This window comes from Notolepis coatsorum, assembly GCF_963971535.1.
Source record: "Notolepis coatsorum genome assembly, chromosome: 18".
Taxonomy (NCBI): Eukaryota; Metazoa; Chordata; class Actinopteri; order Aulopiformes; family Paralepididae; genus Notolepis; species Notolepis coatsorum.
The window spans coordinates 19,398,113-19,415,120 of record NC_140182.1 but is presented as its reverse complement, the minus strand read 5'-3'; the positions used below and the strand labels follow the sequence as shown (position 1 = coordinate 19,415,120).

At 41.6% G+C, this 17,008-nt stretch overlaps 2 protein-coding genes across 2 annotated transcripts in view; one reads left to right on the top strand and one right to left on the bottom strand.

Moving 5' to 3' along the window:
* Positions 1-3,456: 3,456 nt before the first annotated feature.
* Positions 3,457-13,291, top strand: galk2 (galactokinase 2). Its single transcript, XM_084334327.1, has 10 exons — positions 3,457-3,608; positions 7,103-7,191; positions 7,277-7,400; positions 7,595-7,688; positions 7,820-7,966; positions 8,449-8,547; positions 9,692-9,844; positions 10,823-11,033; positions 11,519-11,720; positions 12,254-13,291. The coding sequence occupies exons 1-10, from the start codon at positions 3,559-3,561 to the stop codon at positions 12,459-12,461; spliced, it is 1,377 nt and encodes a 458-aa protein (XP_084190453.1). The 5' UTR covers positions 3,457-3,558; the 3' UTR covers positions 12,462-13,291.
* Positions 13,292-15,305: 2,014 nt separating this feature from the next.
* The window catches only part of atp8b4 (ATPase phospholipid transporting 8B4), a gene marked incomplete at both ends in the record, with an annotated part of 30,846 nt that continues 29,143 nt past the window's right edge, over positions 15,306-17,008 (bottom strand). Inside the window, 3 exons of the mRNA XM_084335096.1 lie at positions 15,306-15,656; positions 16,039-16,070; positions 16,187-16,325. Coding sequence (XP_084191222.1) covers positions 15,306-15,656; positions 16,039-16,070; positions 16,187-16,325 — 522 coding nt within the window. The remainder of the gene's footprint in view (positions 15,657-16,038; positions 16,071-16,186; positions 16,326-17,008) is intronic.

Genomic DNA, 17,008 nt, shown 5'->3' with positions numbered 1-17,008 from the left:
ATAATAACACGCCTCGCGGGTCATTATAATACGAGAGCCGTGGGTCTGCATTGTATAGAGCGGATCCCCCGGCCGTATTCAAGCGCTGGATCAAACTGTATTAGTAGTAATAATAGTAGTTGGCTAGTTGCGCGCTTCTGGCCACCTCCCGCAGTGCGCGCATACACACATACTGTCTGTAGCTATACAGTACGTGCAAAATTAATTGTCAAGAGCCAATCGCACAGGTTGCCTCATCTCATCTGGCTCTGCAAATAGATCTAGAGTCTGAATATCATATATAGCTGCTGATGATCTCTCGAGTCAAATCCATTCTGAGAACGGAATGCAGTGCCCGCGACGAGGGTCTTGATTGATTGATTGATTGATTGAAAATTGTATTAACAGATCATGCTGGACCTACAAAAGGCCTTTGACACTGTCAATCACTCCATTCTTGATTGAACATTTTATTAACAGATTGCAGAATGGGTACAGTACAGCTCAATACACACAATTGTTAAGGGGATGCAGACCAGAGAAAGACTTTCGCCTTGGGGGGGGGGGGGGGGGGGTAGGTAGGAGGGGTGGGGGACACTGTACAACTGTACAAGCAAAACTGTACATTGGAATATTGACAAAACCATACTTGGTCATTTACTGTACATTGGAGGGGGTTGGGTTACAACACAGGAGCAGAGTATAAACAACAGTACAGGAATGAGAAACAGTACTGTACTGTTGTTTATACTCTGCTCCTGTGTTGTAACCCAACCCCCTCCAATGTACAGTAAATGACCAAGTATGGTTGTCAATATTCCAATGTACAGTTTTGCTTGTACAGTTGTACAGTGTCCCGTCCCCCCACCCACCCCTCCTACCCGACCCCCCCCCCCCCCCAACCACCTCCAATGTACAGTCCCCCCCCCCCCCCCACCTACCCAACCTCCTCCAATGTACAGTTTCTACGTCAAATGTATATACTCTCTTTTCTGGACTCTTTTTGTATCACAAACAATACTGTATTTGCAAATCTGGTATGTCATAAATGTATAGATGTAGCAGTAGGCTACTGTCTATCTGTATGTCGTGAATGAATGAATGAATGAAAACTTTATTTAACAGATTGCAGAATGGGTACAATACAGTACGGCTCAATACATACAATTGTTAAGGGGATGCAGACCTGAGAAAGACGTTTGTCTTGTTTCCATCAGGGTCCCCCATTTTCAATTCATATAGACATATATGACATACATGACATACAGATAGTCAGTACTGCTACATCTATACATTTATGACATACCAGATTTGCAAATACAGTACTTTTTGTGATACAGAAGGAGTCAAGAAAAGGGAGTATATACATTTGACGTAGAAACTGTACATTGGAGGAGGTTGGGTGGGGGGGGGTTGGGTACATTGGGATATTGACAACCATACTGGGTAATTTACATTGGAGGTGGTTGGGGGGGGGGCGGGGGGCACACTGTATAAACAAGTAACACTGTACATTGAGGGGGGGGGGGGGAGGAGACACTGTACAAACAAACACAATTGTACATTGAACTATTGACAAAACCATACTAGGTAAATGACTGTACATTGGAGGGGGTTGGGTTAGGATGTCATATGTTATGATGAATTGAAAATGGGGGACCCTGATGTAAACAAGACAAAAGTATTTCTCTGGTCTGCATCCCCTTAACAATTGTGTGTATTGAGCTGTACTGTACCCATTCTGCAATCTGTTAATAAAATGTTCAATCAAGAATGGAGTGATTGACAGTGTCAAAGGCCTTTTGTAGGTCCAGCATGATCTGTTAATACAATTTTCAATCAATCAATCAAGACCCTCGTCGCAGGCACTGCATTCCGTTCTCAGAATGGATTTGACTCGAGAGAGATCATCAGCAGGCTACAGTATATATGATATTCAGACTCTAGATCTATTTGCAGAGCCAGATGAGATGAGGCAACCTGTGCGATTGGCGCTTGACAATTAATTTTGCACGTACTGTATAGCTACAGACAGTATGTGTGTATGCGCGCACTGCGGGAGGTGGCCAGAAGCGCGCAACTAGCCAACTACTATATTAATACAGTTTGATCCATCGCAAAGCGCTCCAGCGCTTGAATACGGCCGGGGGATCCGCTCTATACAATGCAGACCCACGGCTTATTAGAGTTAATAATATTGTATATTGTTTACACTGCCTTTTTATTCTATTTTTACTTCTCCACTGTACTATAATTATGTGACCTGTACCTCTATGTCTTCTACTACCTGTACCTCCCCTCCCCCCGGCCCTCCCCATGCTGCTGATTTTATATTATTTTATGAATACAACGTTTAATGTTCGCTAAACGTAGAGAAACGTCAGACGTAATTCGAGATACGTCAGACGTACTTCGAGATACTTCCGTACTTTCCGCCAATCAGCGCATAGCCCTGTCACAGGACTAATTCAAGTTGCAGCTCGACCCTACTCCGGCCGTTAGCAGTGACGTTAGCTCTTAGGCTAGCTCGTTATTAGCTATCTATAACATTAAACATTATCCAACATGTTTAAAATAGTTAAAAATACCGCGACAGCCCTAAATTATAAAGTATTTAGCTCCCATTTGAATAATACAAAATAAATAATAAATAAAATTCACCTCACCTCACTACAGTCGAACGGCATCTTGCTTGATAAAAGCAGGTTGTCAGTTGTATCCAGTTCTGTTCGCAGTTCTGTTCGCAGTTATGTATCCAGTTCTGTTTCCAGTTCTGAATGCCGTTGAGAAAATCTCTCCCACTTTTATATCAGCTGAGATGATCACAAAGCCACGCCCCTAAGTGCCCGTTGTCCAATCACATTCGATCACGTGAGGATGACTGAGCGTGACGTGGGATGACTCAGGTGCGTCTCTACATTTCGTATTCGCATTTCTGCAGACCCCTCTCTGATTGGTTGAACTCCATTTCTGCAGACCCCTCTCTGATTGGTTGAGCGTCATGGTACAGTTAGCGTAAGTGGGGAGTGTAAACAATTTGAATGCGTCGCGTGAAATAACGTTATGTGAATAAACCTATAACGTTACAATGTACAGTTTCTTATTAACCCATTAGTTAATGCTTTAGACAGTTACAATGTAACATTTAGATGAACAGTTAATGCCTAACTAGACAGTTACAATATAACATTTAGATTAATTAACACAGTTAATGCCTTAATAAAGTTTTCAATCAATCAATCAATGCAAGACAAGAGCGCAGCACGTCACACGTGCAACCGCTACGTCACAAACAGTCTGCGTTTCCTTGCGCCTGTTTGATTCGTTTGAACCAGTGTTTAGGCTTCTTCCGCATTTGAAGTGCAAGCTGTTTCTGAATCAGTTACTTTGTTGCCGCTTGAAGTATGAATCAATTGAGAGCCATGTTTTAGAACTGACCCTAGTTCAGTATTTTATTTCCCCCGATCTTCTTGTGACAGTCAGCTGATATCATTGGTGCGAATATCCAAACGCGTTCACATCATCTGACAAGAAGTAGTCTACTAACTGTACATTCATCGTTATTTTAACCGAGTAGAAATGGCAACAAACCCACCCAAGTTAAAGACCGTGATTGCAGCCAATGAAAGGTGAGTAGCAGAGCCTGGGATAACAACATTAGAGAGTTGGGGGGGGGGGGGGGGGGGTAATCGGAAAGTTAAAGATTTTAAGACGGCAAATCGGCAATCACTATCAATACAAGAATGTTGACACCAAAACGTCTTGGTGTCAAACTATCTTAAAAGATAACCCCCCACCCATTAAAAAAATAAAAATAAAAAAACATAATTATGTTATTTCTGGCTATTCCAGCCATTTGGATGGCCTCACTACTCACTAGTCTTGTTGTCTGCTAATACTAGTCTAGTGTATAAAGACTTTAAATTAATTTGGAATGCCTTAACAATAACATTTCTATTTGGTAAATGGCACATTTATACAGCGCTTTTATACACAAAGCGCTTTATAATTAGTTTCTCACATTTGACCCTTTCACTCACACATTCACACACCTACAGCAGAGGCAACCATGCAAGGTGCCAACCTGCTCATCGGAAGCAGTTAGGGGTTAAGTGTTTTGCTCAAGGAGGACACTTCTGCTCTCTTATCTATTGAGCCGTACTGTATTGTACCCATTCTGCAATCTGTTAAATAAAGTTTTCATTCATTCATTCATATCTCCCGAGCCACTGTCGCATTGAAACATTCATTGTTCATTATTATTATTAGTTATTATTATTATCATAGTGGCATGGAAATAACTTTTAAATAAGATGCCAGCAAGGATAATTTTTTCCAATTAATTTAATAACATTTACATTTGTTCAATAATGCTCCTGGCGTAGAAGGGTTCCACCCGCAGGCAGGCAAACACCACAAGTAGGCTACCACCACTTTGAGGTAGGGAAGCTCCATCACTTCTCTGACTAGGCAGGCAAGGCGTTTGTTGATGTGAAGATTCTGGCTTAGGAACTCTACCAGATGGTCATAGTCGTAGACTCGTAGATTAGGACTGCTGCTACCCTGGACAGGCAAACAGAACATGTGATGCAGTAGATAATTCAGGAGCCACCAACTTGAGACACATGTCCAGTGCTTGTTCTTGCTGTAAACCTCCAGATCCACCATGAAACCCTTGAGCACTGGGTCCATCTTCATATTTGCCTCCACCACCCACTGTGGTGTGTAAGCTAACTTTATATTCAAATGTGGCACACGCACAGATGCTTTGCTTTTGCTGCTCGTGCCCAATGCCACGCCGAGGTCTATGTGTGATTGATTGATTGATTGAAAAGTTTATTAACAGATTGCAGAATGGGTACAGTACAGTACAGCTCAATACATACAATTGTTAAGAGGATGCAGACCTGAGAAAGACTTTCGTCTTGTTTCCATCAGGGTCCTCCATTTTCAATTCATCATATGACACACATGACATACAGATAGACAGTACTGCTACATCTATACATTTATGACATACCAGATTTTCAAATACAGTACTGTTTGTGATACTAAAAAAATCCAGAAGAAGAGTATATACATTTGACATAGAAACTGTGCATTGGGGGAGGTTGGGTAGGTGGGGTGGGGCTGTACATTGGAGGTGGGGGGGGGTAGGGGGGGGGGGGGACACTGTACATTGGAATACTGACATACATTTGACATGGAAACTGTACATTGGAGGAGGTTGGGTAGGTGGGGTGGGGTTGGGTGGGGCTGTACATTGGAATACTGACAAAGCCATGCTTGGTCTTTATTGTACAACTGGGTTAGGACATTTGTAGGGGCCAGTTTTGAATTGCAGTCTCCCGTAGGTGTTCTTTGAGAGTGTTTTTGAAGGTGGGTAGTGATTTACATTCCTTTACAGCTTTGGGTAGGGCATTCCACATTGTTGTGGCATAATTGCGAAACGTGTTTAGTCCCTTGTTTGAGCCGAATCTGGGTTTTACATGATTTGTGGAGCTCCCTCTGGTGTTGTGATCGTGGTATTCACTGACCTTTGGGAAGTATTTTGACATGTACATGGGTACCTTAGTCGTGTAGTGTATCTTGTAGACCAGGCCCATTGCAAGTTGCTGTACTCTGTCGTCTACTCTAAGCCATCCTAGGTTGGCAAAGTGTGCAGGGGTGAGGTGGTTTCTAGGAGTCAGGTCAAGCAGTAGTCTGACTAGTTTGTTTTGAGATGTTTGTAATTTGGTTTTTAGTGCCTTTGAGGTGCTTTGGTACCATGAGGTGCAAGCATAGTCGTAGTACCCTTGAATGAGTGCTCCTGCCAGAGTCTTCAGGGTATTCTTGTTTACCAGGGAGGAGATCCGGTACAAGAATCGAGTTCGTTGATTGACTTTTTTTATTACATTGGATGCCATTTTGTCACAGGAAAGATTAGCCTCTAGGATGGAACCCAGGTAGGTAATTTCATCTTTCCTTGTGACAATATTGTCAGTCACCCACTGTAACTGAGAAGCCGTCTGTTTTGCTGAGTTTGTTATTTGAACCGAAGAGAATGGACTCTGTTTTGCCCAGGTGTGTAATGATAGTTTGTTGTCGGCGAGCCATATGCAGATTTTGCCTAGTTCCGAGCTGAGGGTTTTTTCAACCTGTAACTTGTTCTTGTCAGAGACCAGCAGGGCTGAGTCGTCCGCAAACAGGAACAAGTTGCAGTCACAAGCTGACGACATGTCATTTGCATAAATTAGGAACAGTAGTGTGCAGCTGGACACAACTGTAACTGCACATCAGGTGACACCAACGACATGTAGTGTAGATGGTTAGAAGGAGCTGTGACAGCCCACACAGAAGTATAATTCGGCCGCCCTTTACGGTGTTAATATTTTCCTGCTAAAAATGTTGCAATGTTACAGTTGCTGGGGTGTTGGAATATGATATTCCAAAGTTCAGTGAGAAATATTTACTGCTTCACAGTTTTAAATAGATGTTGCACCTCAGACCATTACATACATTATAATGCAGATTTCCTTTTTTTGTTTAGTTTAGTTTAACTTAGTTTATTTAGGATCCCCATTAGTTGTTAACTTAGTAACAATTACTCTTACTGGGGTCCTCTCAAAATAACATGACACATTCAAACATAAAATCATTGTACAATCGGAATAAAACAACACTTCCATGCACATTGTAGAAGCAACAACACCAAAACAAAGTATAATAATGACAGTAAAGATAGTCATTTGTATGTCTACATGAATGAAGCTCCATTCCATTGGGTCATTTTCATGATAGGTAGGTACCCACTTCCTATGCAAAATATCTCTGAAATTACCCAATGCATCACCACTGAAATGTACTCTAATCCCAAAATATTGGGTTTCATCCCCATTACATTGGGGATGTACATCCCCATTACATATGAATTGAAAATGGGGGACCCTGATGTAAACGAGACAAACGTCTTTCTCTGGTCTGCATCCCTTTAACAATTGTGTGTATTGAGCCGTACTGTAATTTGTACCCATTCTGCAATATGTTAAATAAAGTTTTCATTCATTCACCCCCCCCCCCATATTCATGACTGTTAAACCTGCTCACCTTTGACCTATTTGTGTCCACTTCTACTTCATTACAGGTTACAAAACTTGAAAAATGCATTTGAGCAAAAGTACGGAGAGACCCCACTGTTCTATGCACGTGCCCCTGGAAGAGTAAACCTAATAGGTAATGTAGTTTTGATAATAATATAGTTTTGAGACTGGAAACATCGCTTCATGTACCGTATGTGTTTTTATGATATCATTCACAGGAGAGCATATCGATTACTGTGGCTACGCTGTGCTCCCGATGGCCATTGAGCAGAGTATTCTCGCAGCTGTCTCGGTCAACAATTCGCGGACAATCCAGTTGGCCAACTCAAATCCTCATTACAAGTAATAATAGTAATGGATCAAATTTATATAACGCCTTTCATAGAACCCAAGTGAGACTTGAAGACTTGTAATGATGCTTGAAATGTCACATTTGCTCTTTATTCATCCACAGACATAACATGCAAACATGTGCCGGCTCGCTTTATTTTCACAATGCTACTTTTGTTGTGTGTTTTGTGTGTATTGCTTTGCAGGGATTTCACCATGTCTACTACGGAGGACATTGGCATAGACGGAGACAATCCCCTGTGGTATTATTATTTCCTATGTGGGGTTAAAGGCATTCAGGTAATAATACATAGCATATATACTATTTTGCTAAGCAAAATATGTTTATTAATGTCACAAGATTATTGTTGTTATTCTGATTATTGTTTTTATCTTGTTTTAAAAAAAAAAAATTATCCCAAAATACTCAGGAGAACTTGGGAATCAGTCATTTGGCCGGGATGCAATGTGTTGTTGACGGAACCGTCCCTCCGAGCTCTGGTCTGTCCAGTTCTAGTGCCTTGGTCTGCTGCGCGGGACTCTCAACAATGGAGGCAAATCAGAAGTCCCTCTCCAAGGTAATAAACTCACGTTTCATTAAGATGAACCTCTCTCCCTCCTGTCCTGGGAGACAGTACACTCTAATCTCAGATGTTCTTCTAAGGAATTCATAACAAAACCCTTGCTGACGCGGCCTGTGCCTGTGAAACCACTGGTTCCACCACCGTTCTATCACCGTCTCCTGCTTCCATGCACATTTCGATCTACCATTTTAGCTGTGGTCATCTCTCCCCAATCTATACATCACATACATTGAAAAAGCACCGTTTTCTCTCACTAACCTACACTGTAGCACTCAACACTTGTACATGAACATTGTTACTCAGCTGATAGAGTTGTGCCCTTCCTGATGACTTGTCATACAGAACTTGTAAGTCGCTTTGGATAAAATGTAAATGTAAATGTAAAAAATGTAAAAAAGTTAAATAAAAAAAAAACACTATGGGAGTAGTTGCATGAGACCTCTTTTGCATTAAACCATGTTGGCTCCGTCCTGCAGGTGGCGCTGGCTGAGATCTGTGCCACATGTGAGCGCTATATTGGCACAGAGGGTGGGGGCATGGACCAGTCCATCTCCTTCCTGGCAGAGGAAGGAACTGTACGTACCAGAGCAACACCTTGTTCACCATTTAAAGTCATACCAACCCTACATGTCCATTTCAGTCCATTTGTGAATACAAAAAGCAGAGGATACGCCTTAAGGCTTAAGCTATAAGGTTTTTTTTTATCATAAATCGATCAATACAGACCGTATTAATGTTGTTTCCTTTTCAAATGTAGCCAAGAGTAAAGACCCTACCCCTATCAAAACAGCAGTCAAAGTGTATATTTTCAGCACTACGCTAGTTTACCGATGTTTTTAAAATGTTCAGAAAATAAGATTTTATCGTAAAATTGTGAGGAAATGACTAAATCCTGATTTAACACTGCCATTGGAAGGAGGGGCCTTTCCCCTATCCATAGATGTATATAATAAGGTAATTTATAGTTCATAATAAAATTTTGAATGTATAATTATAATTATTACTGTATCTACAAATCCTTCTGTTTAATCATCTTCCCTTTATTCATTTACTTAGATTTTGTGAAATCAGAAGAACCTCAATGTTAGCATGGTGTTATTCACCGGCAAAGATGCAAACAAAATTCATAATTTATATTCTCCTTTGTTTCATCACAATTTACTCAAGCCTAGTAACAGACACAATATTTCTAACACTGGGAATACATTCCCCAAGGTCCATAGATGTTCCTAGATACCAGGAACATGAAAATTGACCTTGTAGAAATCTTCCATTTACTTGGGCATGTACTTTTAGGCAAATTTTCTGAAAATAGGGCTACAGCTTAACAGGTTTTAAAGGTGCACTAGTAATTTTGAGAGTATCTCATTTATCATGAATTCTGAGAAAAATATTTTTGAAGCACTGTAAATCAAAGGTGTTTGAATAGTAAATATATTTGTAAAAACATTTCTGGCTCTGCAATTCTAAACAACAGCAGTAAAATGGTAACTTTTCAGTGTCCCATGAACCAGTTACAATACAGTTACAGTTTTTATAGTATATACAGTATATTTTCATATTCCGTAGAACTTTTCCACAACTCTAATCCAACTGCAGGATGTTGTGATTAGTTTGTTTTGACTTTTGAAATGTTTTTGTACACCTTGATGGTGATTATAATTCCCTATCTAGTTGCCTGGTTTTTTATGCCTCGTGATTTTATTTGTTGTGTTTCAGGCAAAGCTAATAGAGTTCCATCCTCTACGAGCCACTGATGTCCGGCTCCCTGACCAGGCCGTGTTTGTGATCTCCAACAGCTGCGTGGAGATGAACAAGGCTGCCTCCTCTCACTTCAACATCCGCGTGGTGGAGTGTCGAATTGCCACGAAGGTACAGTCGTCTCTAGAGCTCCCTCTGCTGTTGAAATGATAGTAATGTAGCTGTCAGTAGCATTGATTGATTGATTGAAAACTTTATTTAACAGATTGCAGAATGGGTACAATACAGTACGGCTCAATACACACAATTGTTAAGGGGATGCAGACCAGAGAAAGGCTCAGACCTGCTGGTTCGTTGTCCATAGATACATGTATAGATCTATCTTCTGGAGAGAGAGAGAGGGTCACACTCAAGTCATATCACCTTTTCTAGATGTTTTTTTTTTAATTGTTTTTCAAGACAGTTTTACAAAACCAAACAAAGAAATAAAACGGACAAGGATAATGACAGAACACCAAAATTCATATACACACAAACCACACACACACACACAACAATGGGAGCCCATCAGTGAGGCTTCTCCTCCATCTCCCTCAGTCAGTGCTGAAAGCAGAGGAACAGGAGATGCTCAATATTTAAGTATTTTCCTTTTTTATATATAGTTATATATATTAGTTCATATTTAAAGGCGCTGCAAGAAATAGTTAATACTCCCTCAGGATGTATTACACAAACAGCTATAAGACTCAGCTATAATGGCTCAGTGTAAATTGCCATCAACTTGTTCTGCAATTGCTCAATCCTGGCATCCCACAATCTTCCCTGCTACTAATGTGTGGTGATTCTGCCAGCCATCAGTACCTGACCTAAACAAGATGTTTTAATTTTTCATCGTCATAGTCTCTTTCATACACAGAACGATTTCACTTAATTAGTGTGTGACACATACATTGCATTGCTATCCAGGAGACGAATACTGTCGATGTGATATAGCAATATGTATCTGTATGTATATGTAATATATATCAATGTGCCTGAAGTGGTAGAAACTCAAGGAATCACAAAAAAAACGATTCATGCCAATGTTAATTAAATAAAGTGATACAGAGTACAATGTAGTGTGATCTGAAGAGACTGATGTGAACTCAGATGCTGGCCAAGGCCCGGGGCCTGGAGGGGACCAGGTTGTTGAAGCTGGCCCAGGTCCAGACCTCCCTGGACGCCTCCCTGGAAGAGATGCTAGCCCTGGTGAAGGAGGTGCTGCACCCTGAGCCATACAGCCGAGAGGAGATCTGCAAGGACCTGGGCATCACCACAGAGCAGCTCTGTGCGGACCTGCTCAGCCCCAACACTCAGCACGGTGAGGGAGAACGGACTAACAACAGCAGCCAACATACGTTTTGTCATCTCAAAAGTGAATGATCAATATCATGATCGGAGGTTTCTGCTATGAATTTCTTTTTTTATTTCAATGTCCCCGGACAAATGGGATAAATTCTGGTCAAATATTATCTGTGTTTATTGAGCTTAATGTAATGACATTATACCCAATGCTGTCAATCAAAAATTGCAGTTACCATTTGTAATAATTAACGTTATTCCTGTCCATAGAATCCTCATACACACACACACACAGACACACAGACACACAGACACATACACAGACACGTAAATCCAGCTGAGGTGAACACGCGCACACATGCCTCACGGGACTTCAGAGCAAGACTTCAGTTTGAGTTAGATTTCTGTTTCAGTGGCAAAAACAAGCACTTTTAGTGGACATTTCACAGGACGTCATTATGGATAAAGGACGGCCCCCTCATGTGCCTGTCCTCTCGTTGACAGTCACACACTTCAAGCTGTACCAGCGTGCCAGTCATGTCTATGGCGAAGCCTTCCGGGTGCATCGGTTTAAGGCTGTGTGTGATTCTGCACCTCCTGAGTCGGTACAGCTGCTCGGAGACTTGATGAACCAGAGCCATGCCAGTTGCAGGGATTTGTATGAGTGCAGCTGCCCTGAACTGGACCAGCTGGTGGAGATCTGTCTGTAAGTACATCGAGAGTCTCAAATCACTTCATTATTACTACTGTAGGGATGCACTGATGCCCGTACCGATACCCGGGCTTTGGGTATCGGCCGATACCGCCCCGATCCATTTCTTTTAATGAACAGTATGAACCTGGACCATCATTTTAGGGTCATTGGACAAAGATTATTGAGATATAATAAATTGTTCTCCATTAGAGAGAGTTAATGTGTTCTATTATATATATATATGATATCCTATTATAGCCTGGTATCAGACTGATATCCAATACCAGTATCGGTATTGGTACATCACTAATAATCACTGATACAGGTTAGAGATTTACATAATCGGGTATACCACAGTAACTGTATACAACAACCTTAAGCTGTGTAACTCTAAAGGCAGTTATCTTAATATTGAGGAGATTTGACATTCTCCTCTTTCCAACTGTGTAGTTGTGACTGACATTGTATTGCGGCGTAAAACATAGATCAGTACAGCAGGTTACAGTATCATCTATACTGTTTGTTTCGGTTTCCTTGGGTTACAGACAGTCGGGGGCCGTGGGCTCCCGGCTCACAGGAGCGGGCTGGGGAGGCTGTGCCGTCTCCATGGTGCCCAGTGAGAAGGTGGAGTCTTTCCTCCTAGCAGTGAGGGAGGCATACTACACCCACGATCCACGGAGAAAGTCCATGGAAAAACAAAGTCTGTTTGTGTCAAAGCCAGGTGGAGGAGCTGCAATATTCCTCGAGGAGTGAAATGTGTTTACATTATTCAATGTCTTTGATAACCATTTACTGATAAATCTCAAATTGCTGGGGAGCTCCAGTAGCTGACCGCGTACCTCGAACGCTATTTCGGCGTCAGGGACAACCGTGCGCGTCACGGATCTGGGGTAGCGAGTTCGACTCCCGGACAAGCCGTACTTTCTCAGTGTCTTTCCCCCCATCTATACCCCCATTCAACCTGTTTCTGTCGGTCATACTTGACCAGGAAAAAGCGATAAACGCGAAAAAGAACCAGCTGACTGGTCAAAGTAAAAAAAAAAAAAAAAATCTCAAATTGCTATGCAGAACTGACACATAACGATGGGAAATTCCATCGCAAAGCAACATTACACTCATTTACCAGATTGAGGCACAACTGATTAATTCTCTGGCCAAGTGATCTCTGCTTGGTAACATCGGCAGCGAAATCAAGCAGTAAAGCACTAAAAGTGCTTATTCCAACAAAACACCCCCATTGAGCTTCTCTGATTGGTTAGAAGGGGGAGCCCCACTGCGAAACTTTAGAATGGAATATCTCTGCGCTACACTGAGAAACATGCTCACAGTAGACTGAGTCAATGTGTCTCAGCGTGAAGATATATTTTGTAGCAAAATTGGAACAAAAATATGTGATTGAAAATATTACACATTGTAGCTTTAAGATTATTCTGGGGTGTGGGGACCAAATAGTGACCAACAGTAGTTTGTCACGTAATGTAACGATAAAGGGAGATTTATTTTAGGGACTTTGCTAGAGGCGTTGTAATGATGAATATTGTATATCCCAGATGTATTAATTGATATTAAATTTTTTTATTTAATTGCTGTCTGAAATGATCATTTCATTTAATTTCAAACCTTTATTTAAACTCAAAAGGCAACTGAGGTTTCCCTCATTTACACTCACGTTGAGTATTACTGATCAGGAGAATTCTTTTTTCTCCCTTCCCCAATTTTGTATTGTCCAATTCTACCCTCCCCTGTCTCGAACGCTGTTGGCCATGCGGCCATGCTTCCCACAAGCCGGCTGCAATGTGGACGAAGCCTTGCATCACGTGTCCCCTCCGGTACTCGAGGAGGCAGCCGTCGCATCTTTTCACCTGCACAGCACGATCTCTCAGCGGCGAGGGTCTGCGTGGGAGGGACACGCCGCCCCCGTCACTTCCTGATTCTACTGTGCAGGCGCACCAACCAACCTGTAGGAGTCGCTGTCCACAACGTCCGATCCCCACCCACCAGCTTCCCACCCCCTAATACTGCCAATTGTATTAGTATGAACGACCAGCCAAGCTGGTAGCAACGCCGAGAGCTGGGCTCGAACCCAGCATCTCCTGCGTTGGTGGCGAGCGCCTTGCCCACTGCGCCACCTAGCCGCCCATCAGGAGACCATTTCTAAAGTTCAATATGATAGTTAAATATTACAAGTATTCATACAAAAATACAAAAACAATAGTCAAAAGATAGTTAGTTCTATCGAGATAAAGTAAACAAAAATTTAAAAAGCTTAAAGGAAGAAGGAGCGAGTGAGATGAAAGTGAAATAATTTAGCCTCACACAGAAAAGAGCGGGATAACAGTCATTACATTTAGGGATGCATAAGTCAACAAGATGTTTAACGGGCGTAAAAGTACTTTCACACAGGGCATTCCTTCAATTGCTGTTGCAAATTACATTTTTTAATCTTATTTGTTGTGTAATAAATAGATTTTGTAAAGCCTACTTTCTCTCTGTTCCAACTGCTTTATTTGCACAGGAAAAATAATGACAATGGGTACACAATATCTTTATTTGAAGTAATAGACCAATGGAAGCAGATGTCTCTGCTGAGTCCAATGATGCCACCCATGAGTCTACGAGGTGGAGGCATACAAATCTAGGATCGTTTTTTAGTCTTGATTAACATTAAACAACAGACAAAATATGCATTCATATTTAGCCAGGAATTGAGCGGCTTCAGTTCAAGTACATAAAGTATATTTACATTCTCACTAATATTTTAGAACTTTTTAACCATAGCCCTGCATATTCAGTGCATCAGCTGTTTCCAGTAACATAGGAACCCTTGCACTTGCTACTTTATGTTGCATTGTTATTAATGACCAATGAACACATCCATAACAATTATGATGATCTGGCAAAGATTCTGAAGTGAACCTGACCATTCTTCCATAAACATTTTTAAAACATTAAAACATTTTACAAAACATTGTAACAGAATACACAACATAATAAAATGACATGCTTTTGAAGTAAAATAAAAACGTGAAACTCTGGCTTGCAGGACCATTGTAATATTGATATTACTTTCTACTATTGGGTTTACTTAGATCATATTTGTTTGCCTGACCAGGAGATGGTCATTTAAGACTTGTGCATGTTGCATAACATCGTCCTTGGGTAGGTATATCATCAAGCCTACAGTCTGCAATTTATGCTACATAGAAATTGCATTATAGCTATTACATAGCTACTCAAAATACTCAAACTCATTCATGGAAATTAATTTGATATTGTTTGTGTTGATCACATTTGCAGATGTCGACTAATGTCAACAGGTTGGCCTAATTCAAACGAAAAAAGCACTAAAGTCGATGGTTATCAGGTGATGAGGACCCAACAAAAGTCTGGAAAGCAACTACCTCGTGATCAATTGTTATTGCTTTACAAACATTCTGCCCATTATCTATTAAGAAAATCTTAACACGATACACATGTATAAACTTTGGGAGACAAGATCAATGTTCTGATGCTTTGAGAACATTGAACATAAAGCTCAGAGTAGATGTACATATACACATACACACTGTATATATCTAATGTGATAAGTAATATCCATTATCCCTGTGGTGGTGGGTCTTTGGGGTTCAAAGTTGAGGCCAAGCTGGCCTCCGTGTGTGCAGTGCTATTTCTCTGGTGTCGGTGAGGTTCTACTGTGGCTCTCCGGGGGTTACTGCTTTCATCACCCGTCGTCTTTAACATGTCGTCTAGCCGGGTGGTGGTGTGCGACAGAGCAGAGGTAGCTGTGGCGGCGACCTTTATGATTTTGCCCGAGGTGATCAGCTCACCGTAGCCCTGCTGGTGTGCGAAGGCATAGGACGAGCGGCGAGAGCTGGTCCTTCCTACTTGCCTCCTCGGGTTCTGTTCATGCGGTCCTTGCTTCTGTCTGGCCCGTTGTAGACGACGAACCTGTTGAGCCACGGGGGTGAATGTTCATGACGACGTGTTCCGTCTTAACCCTTTCACTGCCACACGACAAAGGGTTAACCCTTTCACAACCACACTACAGAAGGTTAACCCTTTCACTACCACACTACAGAAGGTTAACCCTTTCACTACCACACTGCTACAGACTGTTACTGATATGATCAGTAGAAAATGTGGCTAAGGGGTCCTGAATTCTGAACTTGTCCTTTGAGTCAAATACAGAGACCGTACTCTACGTTACATGTAAATGTAAATGTTACTCTACCTTGTCTGTCAGAGTTGGGAAGAGGTCTGTCCTCAAAAGGCGGACTGCCAACCCAGGCAGAACACACACTATAGCAGTGAGTAGAATGACCAGCCACACACTCTTCTCCGTTAAACAGTTACGGCCAGTGCCTGAGGAAACGCCAACACAATCATTTGATGTCAATTCGTAAGAGGTTTTCTTTTCAATATGATTTTCTCTTTTTATTTAATATTTATTATATATTTTGTATCACCATCAGACTTACCGACGAAATTGAACTGACTTGTGAAGACACCGAAGATGCCATCGCTTTGCAGGGCAAATGCTATGGCAAAGTACATAGCTAGACTCGCCCATATAAAACAGTGGTTCACGGCTGTCCAATAATGTGTGTCAAGTCCAATCTATATTGAAACACACCAGTCACAAACAAAAAACGATATGCAATCCAAAATAAATCACATTTACTTTATTCTCTGTGAAGTGTCTTTGAGTTACTTAAATCAAATGTATTATTATTATTATTAATCTTCCTCCAATTAACCCTTTCACTACCACACTACAGAAGGTTAACCTTTCACTACCACACTACAGACAACCGTCTGTAGTGTGGTAGTGAAAGGGTTAACCTTCAAGTTCAAGTTTCTTTTATTGCCACACGGCCAGGCCGGTGGAATTTGAGCACGGTGCAGGTGGTAGCTGCGACAATACACCACATGGATGATGGAACACAACATAACATCAACAACATAACATAACATAACATGCATAACATAACATAACAGCAGGGGGTGAAATTAGGATGAGTTGGAGTTGAGTAATTGTATGGCCTTGGGGAAGAAACTGTTGTTGAACCTAACCGTGCGACTACCTAGTGACCTAAACCTTCTACCAGAGGGGAGGAGTTGGAAGAGGTGATGAGCTGGGTGCAGGGGGTCACTGATGATTTTGTGTGCGCGTGTGATGGTGTGATGTTTGTGTATGGAGTCCAGGGTGGGGAGTGTGCAGTTGATGATTTTGGATGCCCTAATGATGATCCTGTCTAGTCTGTGTAGTGTGTGTTTGGGTGTGTTGCCGTACCAAACAG

What these genes read in the sequence shown, in the direction of transcription:
- galk2 (XM_084334327.1), top strand. Translation starts at nt 3,559, where the DNA reads ATGGCAACAAACCCACCCAAGTTAAAGACCGTGATTGCAGCCAATGAA. An exon ending in CAGCCCCAACACTCAGCACG is followed by an intron (nt 11,034 to 11,518) that starts GTGAGGGAGAAC and finishes TCTCGTTGACAG; the next exon opens with TCACACACTTCAAGCTGTAC. An exon ending in CAGCTGGTGGAGATCTGTCT is followed by an intron (nt 11,721 to 12,253) that starts GTAAGTACATCG and finishes CTTGGGTTACAG; the next exon opens with ACAGTCGGGGGCCGTGGGCT.